The 19,057-nt window shown below is 34.9% G+C and overlaps 1 protein-coding gene across 1 annotated transcript in view; it reads right to left on the reverse strand.

Moving 5' to 3' along the window:
- SLC44A5 (solute carrier family 44 member 5) overlaps positions 1 to 19,057 on the reverse strand; it is a 72,434-nt gene that overhangs the window by 38,691 nt on the left and 14,686 nt on the right. The window contains exons 2-6 of the mRNA XM_044238482.1: positions 18,541 to 18,669; positions 17,636 to 17,696; positions 14,086 to 14,209; positions 12,594 to 12,677; positions 9,413 to 9,525 (exon numbers count right to left, since the gene is read on the reverse strand). Of these exons, the coding sequence (XP_044094417.1) occupies positions 9,413 to 9,525; positions 12,594 to 12,677; positions 14,086 to 14,209; positions 17,636 to 17,696; positions 18,541 to 18,630 (472 nt within the window). The 5' untranslated portion in view covers positions 18,631 to 18,669. The remainder of the gene's footprint in view (positions 1 to 9,412; positions 9,526 to 12,593; positions 12,678 to 14,085; positions 14,210 to 17,635; positions 17,697 to 18,540; positions 18,670 to 19,057) is intronic.

Raw genomic sequence — 19,057 nt, forward strand, 5'->3', positions numbered from 1 at the left:
GTTTCAGGTCTCTTCCGATTTGGTTAGTGTATATTTTTCTGGGGTCATTGCTACCCTTTTAGTATTCTGTTCTTTAATTCATCTATTCTTATCTGGATAAAATGACGAGGCAGAAAAATTCACCTCAAAAAAAAAAAAAAAAGAACAAGAGGCAGTACCAACAGCTTGGGACCCCATCAATATGGACATTAGTAAGATGTCAGATCTAGAGTTCCATGTGATGATTATCAAGGTGCTAGCTGGGCTTGAAAAATGCATGACAGATATTAGATAATCCCTTTCTGGAGAAATAACATCCCTTTCTGGAGAAATTAACTAAAATCTAACCAAGTGTCAATTAAAAAGCTATTAATGAGGTGCAATAACAAATGGATAAATGCTACTGCTAGGATAAATGAGGCAGAAGAGAGAATTAGTGATACAGAAGACCAAATGATGGAGAATAAAGAAACTAAGAAAAAGAGAAACAACTACTGAACCATGAGGGGAGAATTTGAGAGATAAGTGATACCATGAGACGAAACACTATTAGAATAATTGGGATCCCAGAAGAAGAAGGGAGAGAGGGGCAGAAGGTATATTGGAGCAAATTATAGCAGAGAATTTCCCTAATATGGTGAAGAGAGCAAGCATCAAAATCCAGGAGGCACAGAGAATGCCCCTCAAAATCAATAAAAATAAGTCCACACCCTTTCATCTAATAGTAAAACTTACAAGTCACAGTGACAAAGAGAAGATTCTGAAAGCAGCTTGGGATAAGAGGTCTGTAACATACAATGGTAGAAATATTAGATTGGCAGCAGACCTATCTACAGAGACCTGGCAGACTAGAAAGGACTGGCATGAAATATTCAGAGTACTAAATGAGAAAAATATGCAGCCAAGAATACTACATCCACCTGGGCTATCACTGAAAATAGAAGGAGAGATAAAAAGCTTCCAGGACAAACAAAGACTGAAAAAACTTGCAAACACCAAATCAGCCCTACAGGAAATATTGAAAGAGGTCCTCTAAGCAAAGAGAGAGACAAAAAGTAACAGACCAGAAAGGAACAGAGAAAATATAAACACTTACCTTACAGAAAACAGAATGGCACTAAATTCATATCTTTCAGTTGTTACACTGAATGTAAATGGGCTAAATGCCCCAGTCAAAAAGACACAGTGTATTAGAATGGATAAAAACCCAAACCCATTAATATGCTATCTACAAGAAACTCATTTTAGACCCAAAGACACCTCCAGATTTAAAGTGAGGGGACGTAAAACAACTTACCATGCTAATGGACATCAAAAGAAAGCTGCGGTGGCAAACCTTGTATCAGGTAAATTGGATTTTAAGCCAAAGACTGTAATAAGAGATGAGGAAGGACACTATATCATACTTAAAGGGTCTGTCCAATAAGATCTAACAATTTTAAGTATCTATACCCCTAACATGGGAGCAGTCAGTTATATAAACCAATTAATAATAAAATCAGGAGTGCCTGGGTGGCTTGGTGGGTTAAGGCCTCTGCCTTTGGCTCAGGTCATGATCCCAGGGTTCTGGGATCAAGTCCCACATCAGGCTCTCTGCTCAGCAGGGAGCCTGCTTCCCTTCCTCTCTGTCTCTGCCTACTTGCGATCTCTGTCTGTCAAATAAATAAATAAAATATTCTTTAACATAAATAAATGAATAAATAAATAATAAAATCAAAGAAGCACATCAACAATAATACAGTAATAGCAAGGGACTTTAACACTCCCCTCACTGAAATGGACAGATCACTTAAGCAAAAGATTAAAAAGAAATAAAGGCTTTAAGTGACACACTGGACCAGATGGACATAACAGATATATTCAGGACATTCCATCCCAAACCAACAGAACACACATTCTTCTCTAGTACACATGGAACATTCTCCAGAATAGATCACATCCTGGGTCAGAAATAAGGTCTCAACTGGTACCAAAAATAGGGATTATTCCCTGCATATTTTCAGACCACAATGCTTTGAAACTAGACCTCAACCACAAGGAGAAAGTTGGAAAGAACTCAAATATGTGGAGGCTAAAGAGCATCCTACTAAAGAGTGAATGGGCCACCAGCAAATTAAAGAAGAATTTTAAAAATTCATGGAAACAAATGAAAATGAAAGCACAACTATTTAAAATCTTTGGAACACAGCAAAAGCAGTCCTGAAAGGAAAGTATATAGCCATATAAGTCTTTCTCAAGAAACAAGAAAGGTTCCAAGTACACAACCTAACCCTACACCTAAAGAAGCTGGAGAAAGAACAGCAAAGAAAGCCTAAACCTAGCAGGAGAAGAGAAATGATAAAGATCAGAGCAGAAATCAATGAAATAGAAACCAAAAAGAACAGTAGAACAAATCAACGAAACAAGGAGCTGGTTCTTTGAAAGAATTAATAAGACTGGTAATCCCCAGGGCAGCCTTGTCAAAAAGAAAAGAGAAAGGACCCAAATAAATAAAATCATGAATGAAAGGGAGAGATCACAACCAACACCAAAGAAACACAAACAATTACAAGAACATATTATGACCAACTATACACCAGCAAATTTGACAATCTGGAAGAAATGGATGCATTCCTAGAGACATATAAACCAAAACTGAACCAGGAAGACATAGAAAACCTGAATAGTAAGTAGACTGAAGCAGTCCTCAAAACTCTCCCAACAAACAAGAGCCCAAGGCCAGACGGCTTCACAGGGGAATTCTACCAAACATTTAAGAAGAATTAATACCTAATCTACTGAAATTGTTCCAAAAAATAGAAATGGAAGGAAAACTTCCTAACTCATTTTATAAGGCCAGCATTACTTTGATCCCCAAAGCAGACAAAGACCCCATCAAAAAGGAGAATTACAGACCAATATCCTTGATGAACAGAGATGCAAAAATTCTCACCAAAATACTAGCCAATAGGATCCAACAGCACATTAAAAGGATTATTCACCACAACCAAGGGGGATTTATTCCTGGGCTGCAAGGTTGGTGCAACATCTGCAAATCAATCAATCACATAATCACATTTTTAATTAATCATAATCAATCACATAATTAATGTGATCAATACATTAATAAAAGAAAGAACAGGAAGCATATGATACTCTCGATAGATGCTGAAAAAGCATTTGACAAAGTATAGCATCATTTCTTGATCAAACTCTTCACAGTGTATAACTTTTTGATGGGGTCTTTGTCTGGTTTTGGGATCAAGGTAATGCTGGCCTCATAAAATGAGTTTTGAAGTTTTCCTTCCATTTCTATTTTTTGGAACAATTTCAAGAAAATAGGTATTAATTCTTCTTTAAATGTTTGGTATATCTTTTAAGCAAATTAAATCCCTTCTATCTCTAATAATGCTTTTTATTTTTAAACCTGTTTTGTCTGGTTAATATGGCAACTGCTGATTTCTGTTAATGATTTTAAATAAATTTATACCCATTTCACCAATTTCTTCCACCTCCATCCCCCCACCTCCTGCCTCTGGCAACTACTCATCTGTTCTTGTACCTACAAGCTTGTTTTTTTAATTTTATATTCTTAATTTTTAATTGCAATATAGTTGACACACAATATATTAGTGTAACAGTGATTTGACAATTTTATATATTACAAAACACTCACTAGAAAAAGTATAGTTACCATCTGTCATCATATAAAGCTATTTTAATATTATTGACTATTTTTCCTATGCTGTACTTTGCATCCCCATGACTTGTTGTAACTCTTAATCTCTTTCATTTATCTCACTCCCCACTCCCCACCCCTCTGGCAACCACCAATTTGTTCTCTATATTTATGGGTCTGTTTCTGTGCTTGTTTGTTTTTTAGATTCCACATGTAAGTAAAATCATATGGTATTTTTCTTTATCGGACTTACTTCCGTTAGCATAATACTCTATGGATTCATGTTGTTAGAAGTGGCAAGGTTTCATTCTTTTTAATCCATTTTTTTAAATAAATTTCTTTATCCATTCATCCATTGATGGTTGTTTCCATATCTTGGCTATTGTATATAATGTTGTAATGAACATGGGGGTTCATATATCTTTTCAAGCTAGTGTTTTCATTTTCTTCAGGTAAACATCCAAAAGTGGACTTGTTGAATCAGATGGTATTTCTATTTTTAATTTTTCTTAAAGATTTTATTCACTTATTTGACACACACACACACACACACACACACAACACAGAGGGAGAGAGTACAAGCAAAGGGAGTAGCAGATGGGGAGGGAGAAGTAGGCTCTCCACTGAGCAGCAAGCCTGATGAAGGGCTCGATCCCAGGACTCTAGGATCATCACCTGAGCTGAAGGCAGACATTTAACCAATGGAGCCACCCAGGTGCCCCTCTATTTTTAATTTCTTAAGGAACCTCCATAATATTTTCCATAGTGGCTGAACCAATTTATATTCCTACCAACTGTGCAGAAGTGTTCATTTTTCTCTACATCCTTGCTAACACTTAATCATTGTCTTTTTGATAATAGACATTCTAACAGGTGTGGGGTGCTATCGTATTATGGTTTTGATTTGTATTTCCCTGATGAATAGTGATGTTGAGTACCTTTCATGTAACAGTTGGCCATACTCAGGTTTTCTCTGAGAAAATATCTATTCATATTTTCTGCCCATTTTTAAGTTGGGTTGTTTGATTTTTTTAACTTTACCTTTTTTTGCTACTAAGTTGTATGAATTCTTTATATTAGCTCCTTATCAGGTATTGTATCTGATTTGCAAATATTTTCTTTATCCAATAGTTTGTCTTTTCATTTGGTTGAGGGATTTCTTTGCTGTTCAGAAGCTTTGTAGATTACATAGTTCCACTTATTTATCTTTGTTTTTATTGCTTATGATTTTTAGGTCAGATCCAAAAAAATCATTGCCAAGACCTGTATCAAGGAGCTTACTGCCTATGTTTTCTTCTAGGAGTTTTATGGTTTCAGTTCCTTGGTTTCAGGTCCTTCATTCAAGTATCTAATCCATTTTGAGTTAATTTTTGTGTATGCTATAAGATAGTGGTCCAGTTTTATTCTTTTTGTGTGCCTGTCCAGTTTTTCCAACACAATTTATTGAGGAGAATGTCTTTTCCACTGTATATCTTGGCTCCTTTGTCATAAATTGATACATGAGTAGGTTTATTTTGGGGCTCTCTATGCTGTTCCATTGATGTATGTGTCTGTTTTTATGCCAATACCATATTGTTTTAATTACTATAGTTTTGTAATATAGTTTGAAATCAGGGCATATGATACCTCGAGTTTTTTTCTCCTTTCTCGAGATTGCTTTGGCTTTTTGGTTTTGTGGGTTTGTGTTTTTTCTGTTTCATTTTGGCGTTTTTTTTTTTTTTTATTTGCGGTTCCATACAAATTTTAGGACTATCTGCCCCACTTATTTTATTTATTTATTTATTGCCCCACTTATTTTAAAAGTGAAATTTGAATTTTGATAGGGATTGCACTGAATCTGTAGATCCTTTGGGTAGTTTGCAGATTTTAACAATATTTATTCTCCCAATCCATGAGCATAGAATATCTTTCCATTTTTTGTTTCTTCTCCAATCTTTTGTTATTAATGTCTTATAGTTTTCAATACATAGGACTTTCATCTCCTTTGTTAAATTTATTCCTAGTTATTTTATTCTTCTGATGCAACTGATGCAATTCTTCTGATGTAAATGGGATTATAAATGGATAGACCACCCACACAGAAAATCAGTAAGGAAACATCAGTCTTTAAACAACACATTAGACCAGGTGGACTGGTCTAATATATAGATGTATATAGAATATCCCAACAAAAACAACAGAATACACATTCTTCTCAAGCGCACATAAGTCTTTTTAAGGGCAGATCATATGTTAGGCCACAAAACAAGGCTTAATAAATTTAAGAGAATAGAAATTATATTGAGTATCTTCTTTGACCACACTGGTATGAAACCAGAAATTACATGAGGAAAACTGAAAAACTCACAAATATGCAGAGATTAAACAACATATTACCAAACAACCAATAGGTTAAAGAAGAAATCAAAAGGAAAATAATACCTTGTGACAAATGAAAATAGAAATATACCAAAATTTGTGGTACACAGTAAAAGCAGTTCAAGAAGGAAGTTCCTAAGGGCACAGCTTTACCTCAAATAACCTAACATTATACTTCCCTTGAGGTTTGAAGAAAAGAACAAATGAAAGCCAAATTTAGAAGGAAGGAAATAACAAAGATTAGAGCAGAAATAAATAAGACAGAGACTAAAAAGACAATACAAAAGATCAATGAGACTAAGAGATGGTCTTTGAAAAAATGAGAAAAGTGGACAAGTGATTAGCCAGACTCACCAAGAAAGAGAGCACTCAAAATCAGAAAAGAGGAGAGGTTACAACTGATACTACAGAAATACAAAGGATCATAAGAGACTCCAGTCAATCCTTAAACAACAGGAAGGTTAGGGGTACCTACCCCAATGCAGTCAAAAACCCATATGTAAATTTTGACTCCCCAAAATCTTAACTATTAATAGCCAACTATTGACCAGAAGCCTCACTGATACCACAAGCAGCTGATTAACAGTTAACATTAACCCCTAACACTTAGTATGCTATATGTATTAGGTATTCTCATAATAAAGTAAGCTACAGAAAAGAAAACATTATTAGGAAAATCATAAGGAAAAGGAAATTCATTTATAGTACTGAGTTTATTAAAAAATCTGCATATAAGTGGACACATGCAGTTCAAATCCATGATATTCAAAGTTCAACTATACTGTGAACAATTATATGCCAACAAATTCAACAACTGAGATGGATGAATTCCTAGAAAGATACAGCCTACCAAGGCTGAATCATGATAAAATTGAATACCTAACAGGCCAATTTCTACTAAGAAAATTGAGTTGGTAATCAAAAGTCTCCCAACAAACCAAAGGCCGGGACCAGATAGCTTCACTGGTGAAGTCTACCAAAATTCAAAGAAGATTTAACACCAACCTCCTCAAGCTCTACCAAAAAACAAAAGTGGAGAGAATATTTCCAAACTCATTTTCCAAGGCCAACAGTACCCTGATAGAAAAATCAGACAAGAAAACCACAAGAAAAGAGAACTACTGGCCAATACCCCTGATGAACAAATATTTCATTTATATTTCTATTGAAAATAGATGTACAAATCCTGAACAACATATTGGCAAACTGAATTCAACACTATATTAAAAATGTCATACATCATGGGATTTATCCCAGAGATGCAAGGATGGTTCAGCATCCATAAATAAATAAATATGATCTACCACATTAATGAAATGAAAGATAAAAATCACATGATAATCTCAATAGATGCAGACAAGCATTCAAGAAAATTCAACAGCCATTCCTGTATTAACAACTATAACTGAGACTTTCTACTGAACATTTAGTATGTACTAAGCCTCTTTCAAAGGGCTTTAAGTACATTATTTTTAAAAAGATTCACAGAATCCTATTGTAAAGTTGAAGAAACTACGAATTAGACCATGTACTTGCAGAGGTTCACACAGTTCATGTGCAATGAATCTGTGCCTTTTCAAACTCCAAATCCATGTCTCTAACCCCACTGTTCTATAACCTCTCCTGTATAAATCCTAACCTGTTCTGGTCAATAAGTATTGTTCCACTGATGGTCAAGGGCACTTGCCCACAAATAGTCTGGCTTTTTCATATGTTGTTTGCCATAGGAAATGGGAAATGATTGGTTTCCCAAGATACAGAGAAAATCGGTTGTCCCAGGTAGAAGCAAAGGTGAGTCACAGTGTTACACGTCTCAGTCTAACTGGACATTTCCCCACCCAATGAATGGCTTTAAGCCGACTTGCCACACCATTAACTGCTGAGTTAGAACTAACTAGGAAGTCAACAGGGAGCTGAAATTGGTTGTTTCTCCTGTATTTTTGATATATTGACACTCTCTCTCCTTCTTGCCACTGTCAAACTTGAACTATAGCCAATCTCAGATTTTTCTTGCTCCCCCTACGACAAGTTACTGAAATCAATACCAGACTTTACTGTCTTTCCCTTCTTGATGACAATAAGAGTGACTGAATCACATGCCGAGGCTATATTGTAGTAAAGGGCAGAGATTATTTTGAGCTCCAAGCAAAAACATACACAAAAGACTTTTATACAGAAAGGTTTCTTGGGAGTCTTTGATTAAGGGGTAGCAGTTCTTACATTCCTCCACCAGACTGACCCAACCTTTTCACATGTAGCTGCACAGAGGCAGCAGATAAGGAAACCCTGAGGAGACCTGAAGCTATCTAGAAACCTATTGAGGATAACAAGGAGGATAGTAACAATAAACCAACACATACATACTAAGAGTTTATTGTTTTTCAGATACTGTTCTAAGAGCTTTATATTCATTGTCTCAGTTAATCCTCACAGCCTCGTGAGATGGAGATACATACCATTACTGTTCCGTTATGGGTAAGAAAAATGGGTCTTATAATCATTAGGAAGCATTTCCAAAGTTCCTCAGTTATCCGTTATGGAGCTGGGATTAGAACTAGGTTAACTACACAACCCAGGTATTCAACATCATTCTTATATTGATATGTGTAAAGCTCTTCTTCAGGTGACAATAACAGGAAATTTCTCTTTTTGATGTCTGCTACCATAAAAGTGCATTGTCAATCCAAATGGTACTGCAGGGAAAATTACTCCTGAATAGAAACCTCACAAACATTCATCTATTGGCCCCATCTGTTTATTGGCGCTCTGAAAGAAGCTTCCATAAATGCTACACTGCTCCTTGGAAGAAACTTCAGTTCTTTTCTGGTGTTCACACTGTACCTTTACTGCTTTTGAGGGGACTGGGTGATTGGCTAGATTTCAAACTTGATAAAAAGTAATTCTCCACCCAAAGAGTGTAATTCAGAATACCTGCCTCTAGAGGGTGATGCCTCATTATGGAGTACTGGCCAGCTATTAGAAAGTGTGAGAGTACCTGGATTAAAATTAGTAAATTGAAAGAGAAAAAGAGATCACACTTCTGTAACTACATAGACCTAGCCTTTGAGCAAACAAAAAAGTTAAATGAATAAAATAAGTTTTCTGAAATGTTTTTCATTAACCTAAATGGTATTCTTTTTATCTCCATCTTAATAACCATAAGGCACGGGACCAAAGGTCACTAAGGAAAACATGTAGAACATTTTAATAGCACTTTTTTCAAGATAAAGAAGATAAAAGTTATAGGAATAATATATGCAAAATTAAATATTTTTTCTCAATTTAATACTTTGGGGTGAGAAGTAAATAACTAAACTTACTGCAAGTTAAATGCTTTCTGATAACTGATAATGGCAACTGGAAAGAAAAGGACTATTTTGAATAGTTGTGATTTTTAAGAAGGGCGATGATACGTACCGTAACCTATAATTCCAATCACACCCGCCATGAAGACCCAGAAAAGGAATCCAGCTATGAACCTCAGGAGTATCACAAACATCCAACTGAGGAGCATGGCGATAGTCAGGCCACTAGAGGAAAAAGCATAAAACACACAGGGATCAAGTGTGCTAAACATAACATAAAGTTAACAGCAAGACAACATTTCTATTCAGAATAATCTCAGATTATTCTATTTTAGCTGGCTATGGAAATATTTATAATATTAAAAAGTACAAACAATAGTTTCTATTAAGACTTTCATATGAAAGAGTCGGACCGTCGGGAACTTCACACCTGAGTCAAAACCTGTGTACCTCGGTAAATGGAAGTCCAGTAGCAACCACTGTTCAAAGAAAAACACAATTCCTTCCACCTACAGTTTTGGCCTATCTGCCACAGTTGTCATGCTGTATTTTTTTTCCCCTCCACACGTCTCACTAAGTGACAAATTATAAAACATATCCATGATAGTAACAGAAGGAAACCTTATACATCAGAACTATCTAGAAGTAAGAGAGCAGTCTTAGGGAAGAAAAGAAAAATAATTGCCCACACAGTTCCTGAATCCATGGCTTTGTAGTCATTATTACAGTCTAATTATTTTTAATAATTTGTGATGTTTGACATCACCAGACATCTATCTCAGGTCCCCGGTGATCTGTGGGCCATTATATGGAGCTATGATACAGCTTCTGTATCTCCTGGGCCATATGACTTTATAAAGCAATCAGCAGCATGACTATGTTTTTGGTTTTAATTTTATCCTGGAGTTTGAAATACTAGAGATACTTCCCCACCTCCCACCCCCAGCCCATATATCCAGGTTAAATCCATATTGAATTCTTCTAGGTAATTTCATTAAACAGAACTCATTAAGATTAGAAATTTGGATGATGTTTCCATTAAGAACTGATACCTCTGATACTCTTTGTAAGTTTCCAAACAGAAACATTACCTGGTAAATTTACTGAGTTTATGGTCTCCAAGTATTATCTTTAAAAAAAAAAATCTTAATAAATACTGTCACTGAATAGATGATAGCATTGTATCAAAGTAATTTCTAAGGTCACAATTCTTACAAAGCCTATGCTTTCAACTCCAGAAGGCATTCCCTATTAAAATCACAGATACTTTAATGCTTAAATATTTAATATGTGGAAAGATTATTCTATGGCATAGTCCCAGAGGAATAAGCAAAAAGGTCAGGGGGGAGAAAAGAAATATAGCTGTTTATTCTTTGTGGTTTTAATTCCTGCATAAAATTGTAACTGAATAAACTAAGGCACAGCATATTAGTCTTTGGTTTTATATTTGTGAGATAGATGGAGAACCAGAAGAGTCAAAGATAAGGAGTATTTATGTTCTAGTGTTGTGAGCTGTGCCTGGGTGGAGAGGGTTTCAGTGTACGTTGGGAATGAGGTAAATAGAAAGGTCTATCATAATGTATACTTTTTCAGATAGTAGTTAAAAAGCCAAAATAAAGAAGAAATATGCAAATTATCTAATGATATTTGAGTTTGACAATAGGGGAACAAGTTTAACCACTGTCAAGTATAGACTACAATTTCTGCTATGAAGAGAGATCCTGAAATACTGATACACACTGAAAATAATTATTGTGTTTAAGACAAAGCATCGAAATGAGTAAAATCTCAAAAAACACTAGCTAGTTTTACAGCTCTAAAAACTAATCACTACTATTTTACACACAAAACAATTTTGACTTTATTAAGTATTACATATTACATTATAAATATTATATCTCTCTTGTTCCCCTCGTGGTTTTATAACTGTTCCTTGAACCCACATTTTCTATGCATCTGTGTTTCAAGGACCAAACTGGGAGGTAGAAAAATAGAAATGAGTTAGACATAGTTACATAAAGAATTCATAGTTTATCAGAGAGCCAGGTAAATAACATACAATTCTAGGTGCTATCTGGACGATAAGCATGTGTGTATGTATAGGGGTGTGTGTGTGTGTGTGTGTGTGTGTACATGTGTGTGCATGCGTGTGCATGTGTGTGGGTAGGAGGAATACAGAAGGGGAATTTAATTATATCTGGAGAAGTCAAGAAAGACTTCAAAATTTACACAAAAGATGATTTTAAGTAATTTGACAGAGTTGCCCAGGACACAGGAAGGATGTGCTAGGAAAGAGAACAGAATGTGCAAAAACAGGGGACTTGACAGTCTAAGAATGGGTGTGTTATTTCATGTGTTTATAGGGTTAATCAAGTAACCGGGGTGGAGATGAATCTGGGAAACTAGTTGGACAAGGCTGTAAAGGGCCCTGTAACTATCTCTTTGCTCTTTGATCACTAGGGAACCATAGATGCTTTTAAGCACAAGAAGGTGATATAAGAGCCAGAGAGTAACAATAGCCTTAAATATATCAGACACATGAACCTGCTCCAGTAGAGTGATTGCATTTTCCCATACCTTTCAGGAATGCAAGTCTTATGTCTAAAAATTCTTAATCTCCCACTCCTTTCATATATATTTTTCAGCTCTTCATAACTACAGTGACCTTTGGTGATGACGATAACAAACATTATGTGAAAAGGATGTGTTATAAAATAAGAGTGATCCTTGGGAGGTCAAGGGAAGTACAAATGAGAAAACAGACTCAGAGAAATAAACTGCATTCACTGTAACTTAACAGTAAGAAGCAAACATACTACAGATGTTGTCCCCACATGACTTCAAGTATATTTATACAAGTACTTTTATTGGGAATTTAATGAATAAAGTTCAAATTTTCATTCTTATAATTTTTGTAACACTGGGTATATTTGCAAATATCTTTGCCCCATTTTCAGCCTATCTGAAAAAGAAAATGGCAGGAACTGAGTCAAACTTTTATTCACAAATATGAATGGGGAATTTCTTTTTTAAAAATTTATTTGAAGATTTGAGTGAGAGACAGAGAGATCAGGAGCGGAAGGGAAGGGTAGAGGGAAAAGCAGCCTCCCCACTGAGCAGACAGCTGGATGTGGGGCTTGATCCCAGGGCTCTGGGATCATGACCTGAGCTGAAGGCAGACGCTTAACAAGCTGAGCCACCCGGACACCCTGAATGGGGAGTTTGACAAAAGCAATAAAATAAAAACAAGGATAAAATGGGGTTGGAGAAGAAACACCAGCATTTGCACTTACATGAGAATCCAATACCAAGTTGTTGCATAGTCTTCAAATACTTTCATTCCAATTGCCCTTGCATCAAGGATTTTATTGACACGACTGAATTCAAAGGAGGAAAAAATCAATTATTTTGACTGCCACTAAACAGAAATGTTCTTGTTATGATAAAAGGGGTTTTGAAAGATGCTGTTCAAAACATATTTTTAGAAACCATTTATCAAGAGGCACTCCTTCCCCAGCCACAATATGTGAGATGTCACTTTGGTATACTACAAAGGCAGCTATAGCCACACACAGAGAACGTGGCTTTCAAGAATGGTGAACAGATCCCTTTTCAACATATGTGACATGTCCTCAATATTGCAGAAATTTCACTGTAAGAAATGAATTTAAATAAGATCAGTCCTTAGCTTACAAAATCCATAGAGTCAAGAATGACCATCATCCTTAATTCCCTTTTCTAATCCTCTGACAGCTGTTGCAGGAAGGCACCATGGAGCACATACAGAAAAGTGCACAAATCATTACTGTCCAGTTTGACGAATTATCAGAAGTGAATGTACTCTGTAACTACAACACTGTTGTCCCTTTCCCAGTGGCCCCAGTTACAAACACCTCGTCCTTCCACTAAGGTAACCACAGACCTGACTTTTGTGCTAATAATTCCCTGGTTTTCTTTTTCAGTTTTACCACTTACCTATGCATCGTTGGGTAACTTAATTTAGTTGCTCTTGGTTTTGAATTTTTCTATCAGTGGAACTGCACTTGTGCTATTATTTTGTGATTTGGTTCACACAGATTTATAGTTGTGAAATCCATCAAGTTGCTATTACATTTGAAATATGCAGGGCCTACCGTATTCTACTTGGACTGCTAAACTCTTTGGAAGAGAAAAACATTTTTAGAGTATCTTTATGTTTCACTTTTAATTCAACAACTGAGCTATACAATGATACTCTGTTTGTGCACACATGGGACTTTACCCACCCAGAGAATTGTATTTCCCTGTAACCTGAAACATCATGATGTGTATGCGAAGGGAAAGAGTAAATTGACTTCCTTGTAGTTAGTACATAGAAACATTACCAAAGTTGTCTTGACTTTCTTAAGGCCCTCTTCCCTTTAAGACATAATTTTAGTCAGTGCAGTTTCATAATTTTAGTCAATTTTTTTGAATGGTGATTTAAATATCATCTTTTTATTGTGTTCCCTCAACAAGTACATTAAGGTCTTTCAATATGCTTACGGAAATTTCATTTCTTTATCTGTTGATAATGAAAGATTTAACCATTTAAAAAAAACATCATTGCACTTTCTAATTCACTTTGGTTTCTCCCTTATCTGTTTTTCTTAACAATACACACCAGGGTCTCCAAACCACAGTGACATGTGTATTTCATAATAATGCATATTCTTCCTCTATAACCCTTAACCTAATGGAAGTTTTAGTTTTGTGCACAGTAATAGGATTCATCCAAACTGAAAATAAGAATGCAAACAAACATACTTTGCAGCTGTCCTGAGTTCTATAGCATTTCTTGTTTTTCCACTTCCATCTTCAAATGTTGTTTTATTTCCTACTGTCAAAGTGCCATTTTTAGTAGTGAAGTCAGGGAAACATCTCTGGAGAACTGTAAAAAAAATAAAATTATGGTAGTTATTTTTCTACTTCTTCCTATGTAATGTTCTCCCTTTCTTAAGCTTTCTGTTATTTATAGTCAAATTCTTGCTAGACAATGTATAAGCATATTGCTCAACATAGATAATTGTCCATTACTTGATGGTCAGAAGGTTTTCTGATGGTTCTCAGACAGCTGTAGAAAGAAAATATGATCACAGTCTGAAGCTACACTCTAACCTTGTTATTTTACTCATGGTACATTCATCAAGTTGCTAATAAGTAAGATGCACAGCATAGGTTTTTAAAAAAGAGTAATAAGGATAACATCTCACATGGTAAAAAAAATTAATAAAAAGGCTATATTTACTTGTATGACTGAGTTTATTTCTTTTTTTATAAAAGATTTTATTTATTTAAGAGAAAGAGGGAGAGAGAGAGAGGGCAGTGGGGAGGGGGAAAAAAAAAGGGAGAAGGAGACTCCACGCTGAGCAGGAAACCAGGTGTGTGTGTGGCTTCATCCCACGACTCTGGGATCATGGCCTGAGCTGAAGGCAGATGCTTATTAGGCTGAGCCCCCCAGATGTCCTGAGTTTACTTTTTTTTTTTTTTTAAGAATTTTTTATTTATTTGACAGAGAGATAGAGACCACAAGTAGGCAGAGCAGCAGGCAGAGGAACAGGAAGCAACAGACTCCCTGCTGAGCAGGGAGCTTGATATGGGGCTGGCCCTGGGATCATGACCTGAGCTGAAGGCAGACGCTTAACCACCTGAGCCACCCAGGCACTTCTGAGTTTACTTTTTCTTAAAAAAAAAAAAAAAAATACTTGACTGAAACCTTGAAAACTGGAGATTAGTGAATAATTTCTTGAAAAATAAGGACTATCTCAAACTTCAGGCCATTAAGACAACTGAAATTTTATTTGTGAAGTCTTAATAATTTGTGTTTTCCAGCTTTCTCATTTACCTGGTTTTTTGGAGGGACTGGAAATAGAAATTGTAAAGCTATCAAAATGGCCCACACTTTGTAGACTAGCATAATTCCTCAGAAGACTTACTTCACTGTTCAATTTTCTATACACTTAACTTTGATTAAATAGAATCCTTGCTTCTTTACATATCTGTATTACTAAAAATATTTTAAAACTCCAATTTTAAATCAAGAGGGAAGAGAAATCAGAAGTGGATCATTTTCATATTTTTTCTTATAGGAAGCATCACAGATTTGCTTGACTTTTCAGGGAATTTAAGCTTGAAAATATTAAAGTAGTTGATATAGGGAATGAAGAAATAGGTCTTTACCAAGCCTTTCCTGACTTTTTGGGCTTAAAATGATCTTCTGTCTACCCACTTTGATCTCCTAGAGCATTTAAAATAAGGCTGAGTCCTTTAGTATCTTCTCATCTTTTTCTGGTTCTTCCCTGGCAAATCTGACATTCCCTCTCATTCCAATCACATGCTGTCCCCACCACTCCAAAGAAATTTTCCTCCCAGTGATCCCAATAATCTTTTAATGGCCAAAACCTCCAAATATCTTTTAGTCATTATCCTGCTTGAACTCAACCATTATCTAGCACAGTGTTTGGTATATAGTAGAACTCAGTTAATATTGGCTGTCAATTGAGCTAACTTTTCTGAGTCTTTGACATGGTAGACAAACCCTGTCTTTTGAAACTCTCTCCCTTTGGCTTACATACCCAGGCTCTCTCCTGCCTCCCTTTAGTTTTACTGTGCATTCTTTCCTTTGCCACGCCTTATAATAGGACTGTTTCCACCCATAGAGTCCTCCAACCCTGTTCTGGGCAATTTTATTCAATCAGTTAACTCCAATGGCTAAATATGTCCATTATATATTTGAAAAGTAGAGAAAAAAAGAAGGAAAATGCAAAACAATACATAGTCCTACCACCCAAAATGAACTCTAACATTTTAGATGAATTTCTTTTTAGTCTTTCTCTGCAAGAAAATTTTTTGAGAGTCATAACCATAAAATAAATGCAGGGTTTTCCCTTGTTTCTTTTTTTTTAATATTACTTATTTCTTTTCATAAACTATTTAATAAGTGAATTTTATTTGCTATATACTATTTAATTAAGTAGCATGTTTAATTACCTATTGGGGGAATGAGCACCACTGTACTGTATTGTGCGGGACTATGCCTTATTCATTTTTGTATCCCCAGTGTCCATTTTATAGTGTGTGATTTAAACAAAGTACACTTGTAAGGGCAGGGATGTCTTACATTCTTATGCCTACTATATCTTCAGTGACTAAGGATTCATTTTTATCCTTTTGTAACATTATTCTTGGCAACATGAAGTTGTTTGAAAGACCTACATCTTACATCAGGGTCCTCAGTGACCCAAAGAAAAGGGAGAGGGAAACGTAAGGCATTGTGTTTGGTGGTAGCTACTTCAATGGTACCTGACTTTCTACTCAAATAGAAAATGGTACATGACCTTCTACTCCAATTGAAAAAAGAAAGAAGAGAAGAAATGCCCACAGTCTTGCCATCTCCAAAATATCCATACTATTTTGGCATATTTCTTTCCAATATTTTTCTTTGAATAGCTTTTTAATTTTATTTTAATTTATACATTAAATTATTATAATTTATAATAATTTTATATAATTATATTATAATTACATAATATATAATTATAAAATATCATTATAATGTACATAACATTTTATTAACAGTATGTTACATAGTACTTATATTTAATAACTCTAAAATATTCCATTTAATGAATACATCATCATTTATTTAAGCACTTTCTTGCTCTTGGACGTAAGAGTATTTCTTTTAATTTTCTTTTTTTTCTCTTTATTTTTAGTTCTTCTGAATAACACTGTGATGGTCATCTTTATGTAACATTGTTTCTCTTGGGTTAGGATTATATTTGTAGGAATGGAATATTAGTGATTGTGTAACTTTTTAAAAAAGAAAATGAAACAAAGTTTATATAAACTTTAAATAAAATTTATAAATATTAAAAATATAAAATATCGATTCCTTTAAGAGATACATAAATATTTCAAATTTCAAATTATAGGACAAGTTTATGTCCCACCATCACCCCGGGCAACTTCGGAACAAACTCTTTGGCTAAATTCAGGGGTGAGTATGCAAGATTATGTCTTGCGCATATATATGCTTATAGAGCACCAAGTAATCAATCTGGGCTTTTAGAATCAGTTCTTAATCTTTTCTGTGTATCTTGATGCAGCAAAACCCTAAAACTAACAGATCTCCTGTAGAAATGTCTCTGGCTGGAGTCAGGAGAATGGGCTTTAGCTTCGATTTTCTCCTAATTAATTCTGGGACACTGGGCCAATCATACAACTATTCTTGGCTTCAATTTTGTCAACAGAGAAATTAAGGGAATTGAAGTAACTTCTTATATGTTCTAAGATAAGATAAGTAATAACCACTTACATGGTTTGCTTGGAAAAATTGCTGTTGGACAGTCATCATCCAGTAAGACTTGTGAGAGAGTCTAAAATGGAAGGAAGAGTATATTAACATTTCAAAGGCTATGTAATGACAACTTTTATTCTCAGTATAAAAATTGTGTCCTTTGAAAATTTAACTCCATAATTATCTCATTATTTCATGTTACTCCCCTATAAGAATGATTTTAAGATTATCATACACACATACTTATTTGACAAATTCTCTAAAATGTTCTAACTGTAATTCAATCAAATCAACAATAATAAAACCAGACCCACTGAAGTCAAGACACACTTTTGAAAGTGTGTATCTATGTCTTAGTCACATTTTGAGTCTCTAATTCTTCATTTTTTTTTTTTTCTGGAAAAACAGCATCTTCTCTAAGTTAGAAGCCATTAATACTATTTAAATTAATGGGGCTTTAGAATTCCTTCTTAAGTCCCAAACCTAGGTAGGGTTTGAGGATTTTTTTCTTAAATAAATAATTATCAAATTGAGTTTGGAAGTAAAATTCTACTTGTTACTAAGTCATGGATCTTCATCACCACATTAATGAAATGATAATATAAATATTACCATTAGTTAGCTCCTAGATCTTGATGACAGGGTCCAGCCAAGTAGAGAATTTGTTGGTTTCAGGGAATAGTTAAAGCTAAAGGTAACTTACCAGGCTTAAGAGTTTTGAATAATACCCAAAGTCTACACAGTGATATGCTATAAATGGTACATGTAAATTTGTATGTACACGTGCATTTGTGTCTTAATGGAATAATAAATACTCATTTCCTAGAGGATTTAGGAGCTTGTCCATTACAAATGCTCATCTTACACTTAAGATTGAAACAAGAGTTAAAGTCTTCTCTAGTTTCAAGTTTAAACACACATACCTTCACAGGCTTAACAAAAGGGGATTTGCAGAATTGGCTGTAGTATGTCCAATAGTGTTTGTTTGTTCTGTATGAAAATTGTATTTCCATGTAGGTTAGAAACTTTTCTGGGCACTTGGAGACACAGATCTGTGAAGAAAAGGAAAACACAGTGGTGGAGACTCAACTGAATTGAATAAACCAAGGAAGTATCTGTAAGATTAGAACTTCTAAGCTATCTACCACTACAAGAAGCAAAGCACCATTTTCCATCAAAGAAACTTGCAGCAATTTTCTAATTTATGTAAAAAATAAAATTTCATGTAATAGTTATCAATCTCTACTTCTTGCCTTTTGACAATGATTTGTGTTAAGAAAATAGATGCTGTACAATGACAGGCTTATTTTTAACATCTGATTTTGGAATAATTGTAGACCTACTTGTAGCTGTAGAAATAGCATATTCCACCCAGTTTTAATCAATGGTAATAACTTGTACAATTACAGAACAATATCACAACCAAAAAATTGGTATTGT

This window comes from Neovison vison, chromosome 2 (genome assembly GCF_020171115.1).
Source record: "Neovison vison isolate M4711 chromosome 2, ASM_NN_V1, whole genome shotgun sequence".
NCBI classification, from domain to species: domain Eukaryota; kingdom Metazoa; phylum Chordata; class Mammalia; order Carnivora; family Mustelidae; genus Neogale; species Neogale vison.